Below are 13590 nucleotides of genomic sequence, written 5' to 3'. Positions count from 1 at the left end.
ATAGAAGCAAGGACTGCTGCGCCTCTGAAAAGCAATCCATGCTCAGATCGCTTTTCAGAGGCATCCAACAGGTGGTAAAGAGGCAATACGTTGCCTCCTCACCACCTAGTATAACCCTGTAAAAAGCAGCATCAACCACCACACAAATGCATGCAATGCACACACAGTTGCGGGGTGGTTGTAGTTCAACCCCATTCACCTGGAGGTATACTTCCAGCTGCGGCAACAGCATGTGTACATCCCCCAGCTGCTGTTTCTGCAGCTAAAGGGGGAGCAGCGCAATTGCATGGTTTTACTGCCCTCCAACCTCAGAGGTGAACAAGGCCCTTGGTTCACATCTGTGTGGCTGTGTGTAGGGCAGTCCATTCTTTTCAATGGGCTACCTTACCCGCAGAAATGCAGGGAAAGTCATCCCTAACCTTAGTTTTAAAATTGCACCACACCAAAAAACACCCCGTGTTTGCCAATGTATGGGGGTACCCCTAAAGAGCAGAGCATTTGTCTGCGTGTCAAAAATAAGAGCGATTTTGCATGCATTTTGCAACACACGGTAACGTGAAGCAAGCCTTGGACAGGGGTGCCCCGTGATTGAAAATACTTTTCAAGGGCGCCCCGACTGGAAAAAGGTTGAGAAACACTGTTCTAGGGTACCATCCTCCTAATTCTTCATCCAGAATACCAAGGAGGCACATCGCAGCAGTACAGGGTATAGGGATAGATAATTTATAGGTGAATAAATCTACCTGTTTCCAATAAGCTGACACGGTTTAAGGTTGTGCACATTTCATATAATTTAAGGTTGCAATACTGTATGACTCATTAGGTTAATGGACTGCCCTATGTTGACGCGCAAAAAAGACGCACAGATGTGAATGAGGCCCTCCCCCTTCCCTTCAATCAGCTCTGAGAGCACTCCTCACGGATGTAACTTCAGCTCCCCGCCCCCTGCTATTCAGAGATGAGAAATCCTGTGTAAAGTTTGCACTTTGAATGCATGTAGGGGAAAAACAGCTGTAGGTAACAGGGATAATTTATGTAGGAGGATTCTTTTCATTTCTGTGTATCACCTGAGGCCAGTCACTTCACTGGGTATATGTGGGGGTTTACAGTTAAGCAACAGACTTAAGCTGTTAGCAGTAAAGCAGACATATCATGGAGTTCAGGGGTCAGGATTAAGTAACAGCTTCAAGGGCCAGTAGTAACTAATGCAGCATTCAGAGGTCAATAGTAACACAAAGTGCCGAGGTCCATTAAGATATTATTTATACACTCGGGAGATTATTTTTTTTTATAAACTTTTCTCTGAGCCCAAGTTATAGGAATAAATTATGCCTAGTGTAATGAAATGTGACAAGCATTACTACTTAGAACGACAACCTCATCAGAGATCGGTAATATAGGAGTAGTAGACCACACAGCGCTCAGTAATATGTAATGCAGAGTTCAGGGGTCAGTAGTAATGCAAAGTGCATTGGTTAGTAGTATTGCAGATTTCAGAGGTCAGTAGTATGCAATGTGGAGTTCAGAGGTCAGAATAAATGCAGACTGCAAGCATCAGTAGTGACATTTCGTTATTATGTAATGCAGATCGCAGAAGTCAGAAAAAGTAACACAGTGCGAAGGTCAGGAGTTACTAACACCCCCTCTCCTCCTGTAAAATTTACAGATGAGACCTCAGTTTCAGCAGCGCCTGCATACATGACCTCCCAGGTCTCCCCTGAGCTGTGTCATAGGACATGGATGCGAGAACCCAGGACTTCCCTTAGCTCTGAATTCACATTTCTGACCTGAGGTGTGAAAGGCAGAAATGCAGGGTCAGTCATAATCTACCCATTACCTGCCTGTGATGGGCTGCTGTAAGTCAAGTAGAAACTGAGTTGTTAGAAAAGAAAGCCATCTTTGGAAACTCACTTATCCGTCAGTTCTTTGACTTTGTCCTGGTCCCTCTGATGCTGTACTTGAGCCTCTTCCATACGGATCCTTCGGTCATCCAGCAATGACTCTACCTGTTCTTTGGAGAGACGGGTCTGCTCCTCCAACTGGGCCTGCAGTGCCTCCACCTGTTTAAATTACAACACATAAAAGTTGCTGTATTACTAGGGAATTTTCATGCCTTAAGTTACCTCTCTACCGAACTGTCAGGCCATCAAATGGCTGGTGTCATCGTTGATCACATGTGCAGAATGACAACTGCAAGTCAAGGAAGAAGCTAAGATGGCAGCTTCCCTGACTATAAAGGATTGGAGGGTTTAGCTCAGCTTTATGTACAGTCTGCCAAGATTTGTTTCAGTGCAACACTTCCAGGTATTTCTTACCTTTCACAATATCTTCATCTGCTTTTCTCTCCAGGACGGTGCCATCTTTATTCATGCTTCATCAAGGGATCCATCTACCTCCAGAAATGGAATGGTTGCTCAAAGATGACAAACGTATCTAAATCCTGGTTCCTGTGCAGACCTTGGTTTTGTTCACAAATGGCTGACATAGATCAGCCCCTACTGCAATCTCTGACCTTGTGGCTTGCTAAGGAAAACACTTCCTCCTGCCTGTAGCAGACTGATTACAACATTTCAGCCTAGGCAATGTTATTGACTGAAGCTCAAGGCCGGCTTTTTAACCAATAGCCGCCCGGGCAATAGCCGTTTGGCGGCCGGCAAAATGCTGTAGATTTCCATTTGGCATCCTCCCGGGCATGCACAGTTTTCGTGCTTGCAGAGCCGCGCAGCGGCGCGATCTTTCACCGGCCGTGTACCTCGGACACGGTTGATGACAGATCTGAGTACCGGCCCCCGTTGCCGGTACAATGTGACCTGCTGTGGCCAATCACAGCAGGTCACATGACAGTTGTATACAACGGTTGGCTTCATTCATGCCATCCATTGTATACTAGTGTCTAGCTGTGAATGGTCACAGCGATCACATGCACATGTCATGTGATTAGCTGTGGCCAAATCACAGCTAAGCACCAACAAAAAAAAAAAAAAAAACCCTGAATGAATCGATGTCATTCAGGTAAATGCTTGCTTATAGCAAAAGTTATTCTTTGCTATAAGCAAATTGTGTAAAAAAAAAAAAAAAAAATACTGATCACTTCCCCAAAGTAGTACAATGTTACTAAGGTAACATTGTACTACTTTGGTCATAGTGAAATATGAAAAAAAAAAAATCTTAAGAAAAAAAAAAAGTAATAAAAAATTAAAATTAATAAAAAAAATTAAAATAAAAAAAATATATATTTTTTTTTTCCATACTGTCACCAGTCAGTGTCCCTGATCACCGCCATGCCAGTTATATGATGATGCTGTACTGCACTGGTGACAGTATGTAAAAAAAAAAAAAAAAAAATTTCTTTTTCTGAAAAATTATGACAAAAAAAATACAACTTAAAAAAACTCGACATGCCTCTTATGAAGTACGTCGGACTGTCTACTTTGCAAAAAGGGGTCATTTGGGGGATATCTGTACTGTTCTGACATTCTTGGACCTCAAGAAATTAGATTGGCTGTCAGTACTTCAGGATTGATCAATATTCAGATCTATACCATAGTTTGTGAACTCTATAACTTTCCTACAAACTAAAACATACATCCTAATTTGGGTTATTTTCACCAAAGACATGTAGTAGAATACATCTTGGCCTAAATTTATGAAGAACAATTATTTATTTGCAAACTTTTATAAACAGAAACAAAGAAAAACGTGTTTTTTTTTTTCAAAATGTTCAGTCTTTTTTTGTTAATTTATCAAAAAATAAAAACCCCGGCGGTGCTTAAATACCACCAAAAGAAAGCTCTAGTTGTGTGAAGAAAATGATAAAATTATAGTTTGGGTACAATGTTGTATGACTGCGCAATTGTCATTCAAAGTGTGAGCGCTGAAACCTGAAAAATGGCCTGGGCAGGAAGGGGGTAAAAGTGCCCGGTATGGAAATGGTTAAATGATGAAAGTGGAGCTTCCCTGAACACAATACTGTTGCTGTATATTGTGACATGTCAGAAATGTACTCATGCAGATATGTAAAAGTGGAATTGATAGCAGAACCCTAGTCAAATGTGACCTCAGTATTTCAGTTATATGCTTCACATAAACATGCAATTATACCCTTGCAAGCATCCTTAAGTGCACAGTTCAAGATCTTTTCCACCTTAAAATCATGGGTGTTCTCCTCATTTAATAACGGATTATAGCAAAAAACAAAACACCCAAACCTGCCAAAGCTGTGTTCCTTGGTCACTTCCCTTCCCTAGCCTGTGCTTGTACAACAATGGAACAGAATCACAACAACTAGCCTATCACTTTGCATGTTCAGCATTTGACTAACAAGCACTGTCCAAAACAACAAAACACTAAGACCCCAGTCACACTTGGTCGCTCTAAAAACACGGGCAGAATCGCATGTTCTATCCATGTTTTCAGAAACGTGTGACGCGTTTGCAATGCCATTATTCACCTCAAACACAGTGTGATTTTGTCATGTTTGTTGCACAAAAATCTCAGCGATTCTTCAAACCCAAAAAGGTTCTGGAGTTTCTTTGGCATATTTGTTGTGCATAGGGCAGCCCATTGAAGTGAACCCATTGTGGGAAGTGGGGGAACGTGCGCTGAAACGAACATTACCACTACGCAAAGTGTGAATGGGGCCCGACTGATTGAGAATTCTGACTCTCTCAGCTGTGAAATAGATTGCAAGAAGTGGATATGAAGTCTATAAAATTCTAACCAAATGTAATGGTTACATCACCTGAATTTATGGAAGGTTCTCTTAAGATTTACCTGGCACTCAATTTTAACTGATTTTTTTTTCAAACATTTAATATTTATATTGAGGGGAAAAAAAAAAAAAAAAGCAGTACTGACAGTACCCTGTAAGGATGCTATACATTATCCTTACAATAAAGGCATTACAATATCAAGCAGTTGTCCACCTTGTGTGTTGTTTGGTTTATAATATGCAGCAGATATATTGAGAATATGACACATCTAGTTGGATGACAGATTACAGAGTAAACGTTCGTTTCCTTAACAACCAGTAAACAGTGCCACGTCCAGATGTGACTTCAATCATATTAAATGAGGCTAAGGGCATAGTGGGTTGGAGTATGGGGGTGAAGGGTAAAGTGGTAAGGTACAGGGTTCTAGAATGTAAAGCACTAGATGCTGAGAGCAATCTAAGGTGCATGGGGAGGGAAGGAGTGTGGGGGTCTAGATGCCCAACTGGTTACGGAGACATGGGGGACATAATTGCCCTAGGAGACAAAGGATTAGCATGTTTTCAAATAGCTATTTTATGAATTGAGAAAGGGTGAAGTGGCACCGATACATACATACTAGTTCAAATTAAGCATTACAACTTCAGGATACAAATTGGTAATTTTCTATTCTGTGTTCATAAGACAGGCAACACCAACTCACCTGCAGCAGTAGAGTCTGGTCATCTGGCCTTTCAGGACCTTGGGTTCTGTCAGTTTTTGTGTTCAGTCTAAGTTGGCCTTTTTTTGTAGCTGCAAAAGAAAAAAAAAAAAAAAAAAAAAAAAACATGATTCATAACTACAGATGAATAGGATGACACTTTTTAATATGTGAAATTCACACAAGGGAAAAAAAAATACCAGGTTTTCCCCATGATACACAACTGGTTTATACCCATGTTTACTGTGCTCTTCCACCTTTCCATTTGTCAGATCCCAATGTCTAAACCCTGTTACAGCTTAGAGATGTTTAATGAACCTTACTGCTTCTCTACCTGAAATTGTTATCTTCTGGTCATTGACCACTTAGGCTCAAGCACTGTATCCTGTGAAAGGCCACATGCTCCAATACCATGAAGCATCTGCTATTTCTGATGATTTCAAGAGTCTAAGACTGATTCGATCTCTACAGGGAACTCCCAAGCAACAGGATTGGCAATGCCTCATGCACATGGAGCATAAAAAAATGTTGCTTATACAGGCATACAGCTTTTTTTTTTCCAGCCTGTAAAAGCACCTCTATGTTAGCCTACGTGGCCATGTACACATAGGCATTCACAGTGTGTTTACAGGCAGAAGTTAAAAAAACAAAAACTAAAACACACACCAAAAGGCACGATCTGAGAGGTGCTTTTGCACAGAAAGAACATGTGTAAACACATTTAAACGCATTCTAAATGTATTCCAATGGCCAGTATGAATTCATATTCTATCCAGTAGAATGCATTTATGCTCAAATGCCATATGCGCATACATATTGTAATATTACAGGCGTTTTTTTTTTTTTACCAAAATTCTGGCAGATAAAAAGGCTGCTTATTTTCATAAGACAATATATATTGCAAAGTGCTGCATAAACTGTTGGCGCTATATAAATCCTGTATAATAATACTACTACTACTATGCATGATGCCTAAAATGTGTGGGAAAACACTCAATTGCTGGTATATATTGCTCCAAACTGCAAGAGAGCAACACATACTGCCCTGCACAACCACCCTGACACTGGAAGGTTATTGACAGCATCAGGATTGCCGGTGTGACAAAAGCCTAACAAAGTGGTGGGGGAGCATGACAAAAAGGTTGTGACAACAGGTGAGGGGGGAGGGGGGGGGGTGGGCATCAACAGGACCCATGGATTGTCTTTATTCTACATCCAGAAACTTCTTTTTTTCTGATCTGGAAATATATATGTAGGAGTCTGAACTGCTTACACTGCCCTGAGCCAGTAAAAGCAGCAGATGGGAGCTTGTGTCACTTACTCCCAGTTTCTATCATCAGCATCCATTATGGTAATCCTGCCACTAGCCAGTTTGAAAATTCAGCTTGTGTGACGGCAGCAATGCGAAAGTAATGTGATCTGGGCTTAAAGGCAATTAAAAGTTGACAAGATAAAGAAGTGTATTTTTATCACGGTCTCTTATTTTAGCTACGAGAGAGAGCTCTCGCGTTCCGCCCATATGTTTCTAATGTTTTGTTTTATCAGTGATCTGTAGTCACCTACCTGTTCCAAAGTGGCCTGCACGTTCTTTCCTCTCATGTGGATCTCCCGACTGAACAATACGCTGTGGTATGGTGACCTAAGGGTTGAACATTTAATTAAAAATCAGCATAAAGAAAAATATGAAACCAATCGTTACCACTGCTTTATCAAAATGTCTCCTCTCTGCACCTTCTCTCTGGATAAGAAAATGTCAAACTACAAGAGGCATGTGTATTCTTATTTGAATCTTAGAAGTATTTCGTGAATTTCTTCCACATATGTGCAGTGATTCAGCATGAAACTTTCCTTTGCCTGGTAACTTTTGATGAGTTGAAGGCCCAGTATACCCTTTCTAAGCAGTATTTCTTTCATTATCTCCCAGCACATCATGCCTTCATGGCTCAATTAGGTTTCTCTAGGGTAGAGACTTGACCCTCCACAATTGAAACACTGTTGCAGGAGGATTCCTCCCCAGGAAAAAACCCTTGTCTGAGGTATACAGAGAGCTTTTTACTGAGACACAACCCTCAATGGCACGCTGTAGAGCAAAATGGACAGGACTTCCCTGACCTACAGGGAGAGGACTGGGAAAGACTTATGATACCATTCTTTCCAATACCTAGTCTCTGCTAGAGATTGTCTCATAGAATTAAACTTTTTGCATAAAATATACTTGACTCCTGCTAAGTTAGCTAGTATCTACCCTGATCTCTCCAACGAATGCTGGCGATGATCTCATTCTGCTGATTTTAGTCATGTGTTTTGGCATTGCTCTGCAGTTCAGGTGTTTTGGGCGTAGGTAACTAAATGCATAAATTATATCTTGGTCCTGCCTATACCATTGACAATCTCTGTATGTTTGTTGGGATTGATGGAGGGCACTCAAAGCCCTACTATTTCCTATTGTACTCCCGTAAAGCAATAATTTTGCACTGGGGAAAAAAAAAAAAAAAAAAGGACTATTGCACCTACTTTGGTGCTCTTGGAAGGCCTTGTTTCTTACAATGATTCCATTCTATAAAGCCACATATCTCAGTAGGCGATGTCTTAAAAAGTTTGACAAAATATGGCAGAGTTGGTTCTTTACATCTCCACCAATGCCTAAGTACACCACTACTTTAGTTGATCTAATATGATGATACACTGATCTAGCTATTTCTATTAGCTTGAGCTGATCAGTAAAAATAAAAATTAAAATATAATAATAATGTTTACATTGCATACGAAGGCCTGTAATAAAGACCAGTCTCTGCTGCCTTCTTTCCTTGTGTAGGGTGACTGGTCTTGTATGTGCCTCCTCCTGTAAGTTTCTGCTGGCAACCTGTCTTGAGTGGGCCTCCTGGCTCTCCCCCACAGCTCTGATCTCAATACAAGCCATTCATAGCACACTGATGTTGCTGTTACTTTTAAAAAGGTAATAGCTTGTTTTGCAAAAACGAAGGCATTGGTAGACACAAACAGGACGGATATCCTTTGTGCCTTTTAAGGAATATATTTGAAAGTGAAAGTTTTTGTGCTGGAGTTCAGCTTTAACATTGTCTGCATTTTTAAACAGCTTTCAGATTCTTGTCAGTGTCAGTTAATATCTCTAGCCAAAACTATTTTGCTTTGAAGAGATCAAGGAGGAGTTCAGAGCATCTGTCCCTCAATTTGAAGGTTTACTCTTGTTTTATGTCGGTCCTCCAAAAAGGAAGTGATGGAAATTTCATTAGGGGAGACATGATATATTATACACCGCTCAAAATTGTAAATGTTTTGTTGCAGCACATAATAATTCTGAACTGTTAAAGAGATGCAGCGACAAATTATTGCTGTCATGCTGTATTGCTGTCATGTTCATTATTAATATAAGTGTTATGAGATTATTCTGAGGAAAATTAGTTCCACTCACAAATATGGCTGGCTTTAGTATGCATGGTGGATAGAAATCATAGGGCTGTGTACAGCAGTCCTCTTTGCTATGTAGGTATAAAAAGTTAACATTGATACCTGTATACCTGATAATCTGTATACCTGATAAACACAAACGTAGGACAAACCAGCTTTAGTTCTTTCCTCCTACCTTGTTTGGAGGCTCTTTGTGGAAATAAGTGATTTCCCCACTGCTTGTTCCAACCAGAGCCAGGAGCTGTTGGATTTTCTTTCGGTCTTCCAGCTCTCTATAATAAAGAATAGAACGTTTAGGTAGGTGACCAAGCTAAACGTATAACAATTTAGGTGCAATTAAAGCTGAACCCCATTTCTACTTTTGATCCATACTTCTTGTCTCCATACACATTCCACACATAAATTATTTCTTCCCTCTTTAAAACATGCCTAGGTTTAGAGTAAATAACCATTTTAGTCTGTGAGATCACCACTTTGAAAGAGAAAATGTAGCTATGCCCAGGAACCAGTAGGAGGTATTAATGTAGTACCAATGTCACTTCCTCTTAGGCTACTTTCACACTAATCCGCCGCAAAAACACAGCAAAAACACATAGGCAGTTTTACCGCACTTTCTAGGCAGTTTTTTAAAGGACACATGACTTACAAAATGCTCCAAAAATGAGGCGTTTTTAAGGCGGTTTCCCAATGGGAAGAGGCATGGCTTTTTTTTTGTTTTTGTTTTTTTTTTTTAACTCCCCAAACATGCCCCAAAGATGCTGCAAGCAGGAGTTTTTACACCGCACCGCAAGCAACACACCTCAGTGTGAAAATATATATAGATATACATTCACATACATAGGGAAGCAGTTCTCTTGAGCTTTTCAGGAGCTTTTTTGTAACGCAAAACGCTTGAAAAACTCCTCAGTGTGAAAGAAGCCTTACTTTTCAGGATGAGTGGAACAAACTACAAATCCCACCATGTGATGGGAACTGTAGTTGGCAATGGGCATTTTCTGTCTTACAGACAGGAGACACCAGGAGTGTCTTCCCCTGTCAAACCACAATAAGTGAAGGCACAGCACAGGAATCTGAAATGCTCATGTCTATTCACCACAGACAGACGTACAAAAAGAAACTACACAGAGGATGTTACATAGCTGGTGATCCAAGGCATGTGTGAGCATAGCGGGCATGGATTTTACACACAGGTACTAAGGGACATTGAGCCCTTATTCTGCAGGATTCCAGATGTGAGTTATCAGTGGCTTGATAAAGGTTTTCAAAAGCAAGAAGACATTGGTTGAAGTTAAGAAATTACCTGTTGAAAAGTAAAATTTCTGCCTGAAGATCAGCTTTAACAACTATTAGGGTGAAGCCTTGGAGTGACGCCACCACGCCCAACGAGCTGTCGGCGTCGGATGACACTGAAGCGGGCTTTTTTGAATTTGTGCTGTATACGTTGATCAAGCTAGTGTCGGCTTTGACACTACAGAATATGAGGGTAATTTAAGGAATGTTTTTATGAATAAAATTGCCATACGATTTTACACTATTAGTTCCCTCTCTTCCTTTATGAGTGTTTGATGTAATGTTCATTGAACTGCCTCCCGATTGCCGTCCATCTATCTGCAGACCATTGCTCCCAGAGCGATAGCGTGTGCTGGTTTATAATTTGACCAGCATATTGCTCTGGTGAGTTTATTAAATTCATCTAGTGGTGGATTTTTCACGGTGTTTTGGGTTTATTTCAAAAACGGTTTGGAGCAGTGAAGTTTAAGATTACAAATTTTTTTCACTATCAAGTTGCACATTGGAATTTGACTGATGTAAAGTTTTTTTCCATATATTTTCTCTACACTTAAAAGGACACTATTATTGGACATAATTTGATGTTTGGTATTGATTTTTCAGAATGTATATATTTTTTCATGATGAAATTGGACATTTCATTTGTTTGATAAAATATGTTTATGATACTTTGCATTTAAAATCATATTTTTGGATTTTGATACACTTTTAAATTTTTTTTCTTTTTCAATTAATATATATCTTTTTCATGCTTTGATGATGGTTTTTTGTAATTATTGATTTTTTGGTTAGAGTGCTACCTTTTTTTCTATTTTTGTCATTAGAACTGTCAGAAGAATTCTGGGCTCACAGAATAAAACGGTCAGGCCTGAACTATCATAATGTAACATGGACATGCTGGAAGCCATTTCGTTTTTTTATATTCTATTTTCATGGTTTCTAAACAAAGAGCAGCACACCTTCCCAGGTTATAAATTTGGGGGGCGAAAGGGGGGGGGGGGGGGGGGGGAGTAAGGACAAAGGACAAAGAACTGTTCACTCCGATTTTTCTTTTCCCCATAAACAAACAGAGTTCATAACTAAACTTTTCACTGCATTCAGTGTTATTATTTGACAGGAATATTTTAACCAAAAATGTCAATTGTATTATTATTAGTATCGCATGAAGTGAATATTTGCCTAATTAAGTAATTTGGGTTTTATATTACTATATTCAATCTATCGATCTATATATTTTATCTATATTAATTGGTTTTAACAACTGATACATATTGGTATATATTGTGAATGTTATGATTTTAACATAAATAATTTTCTGTTCATTATATTACAACGCTTGTATGCTATGGAAGAATTCAGAGAATGAAGAAATCTCAGTACAAATGACCTCAGGGAATGTAAGATGTATAGGTAGAATTTTTTCTTCTTCAGAATCACTTCGGTAATATATTTTAGTGACACTGGTCCCAGTTTGCCTAACCAGTTCTGTCAAAAGAATAGTTGCCTCTTAAATGTATAGTCTTCTTACAAGCTTAAGGGTAGAGGTCAACTCTTGATCTGGCACAGGAGGTGTTAGGAAAAATCCAAAATTATTACCTATCCTATACTGCCCCCTTCAGGTAATTAGAATCATTGAGTGACATCATAATTAGGCGACATAAGCTGTGCCCACCTAGGTGTTTTGGGATGATAAAAGTTAGACAGAGACAGGGGACAAGACAGGAGAAAAAGGACAACACAGACATACACACACTGAAGTGAGCTGACTGAAAGCTGACATCACTGACACCATAGGGTAACATTAATTTTTCTTCAAGCAATTTGAACTCGCCTTATATTTCCAGTTAAACCCTTTAGTCTGATAACGGTTATGGTTAGCACCGGAGTTGATGTGAAATAATTTTAACTGTATAAATTATCTTCATTTCAATTACGTAAGGGGGAGAATTATCTTTGAAAAATCCCTGAAGCCAATTTCAGCTTCTAGTCAGTGGTTTAGCTGGGTATATATGACAAAGCAGACAACTTAGGGGGACATTTGTTCTTGACTTCAGATAGATTCTAAGTTTATTGGATTGTCCTGTATATGGTATTCTATTTCAATTCATGCCAAGGTACACTTTGAGCTTTGAATATCTGGTTGTAGAGAGATCACGTGGTCGATTTGCATAGCCGTTGTCATATGTTGCAGAGTTACTGCAAGATTCCTTGAATAATTAGACCGTTGGTCCTCTTTCACTTCATATCATATCTTTAATGTCAGATACTATTTGCTGGTTGGAATTTGTGACTAGATCATTGTACTGCTATTTTGATTTATGATTTATCACCACCTATTATATTTAATTACCAGTTTGCACTGATTTTTATATATTATTTATTTTTGCACATTATTGCTTTTTATTTCGCCTTCAAATTAGAATAAAAATAATGAACTCACATGATCAGTTGATTTCTGGAAATTAGTAGGGAATCTCCCTAATTCCAGATCTCCGCCTGTTTTCATAAATTATATACTGATAATTTTCTCAGAGTTAAAGTTCTGCAGAACTCAAACACAAAAAGATCCTTGTTGGCTTATTGGGGTACACCAGTCTACCCCTGGGGTATAAGCCCAGCCTGTATGAAGGTTGAACACCAACAATGTAACCCACAACAGGTCACAATAAGAATGAGAGCTAAAAAATAAAATAAAAACAAATGCACCAAAACAAAGTGGGGTCTATGTCCCCTAAACAACCAAGCAAGGGCAATATTTTTAAGGTGAACACAACTCACCTTCATTATTTACTGGGGACAACAACCTGCCCAAGAATAAATACATAATAACAATAAAATATCGTTCCTGATCTCCAAGGCAATCTGTCAGTCCCTTGATTAACATGTAGTGCTGGCATACCATCACATAATCAGGGTCCATGCTGTTTGGTTCCAGCTAGTTTTAGAACTGTGGCTATCCGTGTGGTCACCTAACTAGAGGAGCACACATAGCTATCTGAGAGTGCAGTGTCTGAGAACAGCAATTAAAAGGACTGTGATTAATGCATAGCCCAAAAACAAACATTTTAAATAATCGCACCTTACTAATCCTTAGATGTTCTACCTCTATTAGTTTTATGCTTTTATGCTTTTAGGCTCTCTCCCCCCCCCATTATTTTCACCTGGTGAGCTGACCAGTAACATTCCTGTGCTAGGATGGCTCCTCTACTTATGAGGAGCAGCATAGCCACACACTTGAGCAGCAGCACTGTCCAGAGAGGTAAGTTAGATGTTAGAAGGGACTAACAAATTAAAATCTAACTCCTGCTAACACCTTTTTTAACACTTACAGGAACAGCTTTTTCTCCTTTTGGGATAAATGTTCTAAAGCTGAGCTAAACCACTCAATTTAATGGTTTCCTAGAACAGTTAAAGTGGTTGTAAACCTCAGATGTGAAATATGAACAAAGCATATCCCTCGAT

At 39.4% G+C, this 13590-nt stretch overlaps 1 protein-coding gene across 3 annotated transcripts in view; it reads right to left on the bottom strand.

The window, feature by feature from the left end:
* CCDC77 (coiled-coil domain containing 77) overlaps positions 1-13590 on the bottom strand; it is a 56697-nt gene that overhangs the window by 17856 nt on the left and 25251 nt on the right. For all 3 annotated transcript variants that reach the window (XM_089671770.1, XM_089671768.1, XM_089671769.1), the window contains exons 5-8: positions 9014-9110; positions 6973-7048; positions 5413-5501; positions 1912-2060 (exon numbers count right to left, since the gene is read on the bottom strand). In XM_089671770.1, coding sequence (XP_089527896.1) covers positions 1912-2060; positions 5413-5501; positions 6973-7048; positions 9014-9110 — 411 coding nt within the window. The remainder of the gene's footprint in view (positions 1-1911; positions 2061-5412; positions 5502-6972; positions 7049-9013; positions 9111-13590) is intronic.

The sequence above is a fragment of the Staurois parvus genome, unplaced genomic scaffold (genome assembly GCF_062004578.1).
Source record: "Staurois parvus isolate SC_StPar_1 unplaced genomic scaffold, SC_StPar_1.0 ptg000114l, whole genome shotgun sequence".
NCBI classification, from domain to species: domain Eukaryota; kingdom Metazoa; phylum Chordata; class Amphibia; order Anura; family Ranidae; genus Staurois; species Staurois parvus.
This window is presented reverse-complemented; position numbering and strand designations above follow the sequence as displayed.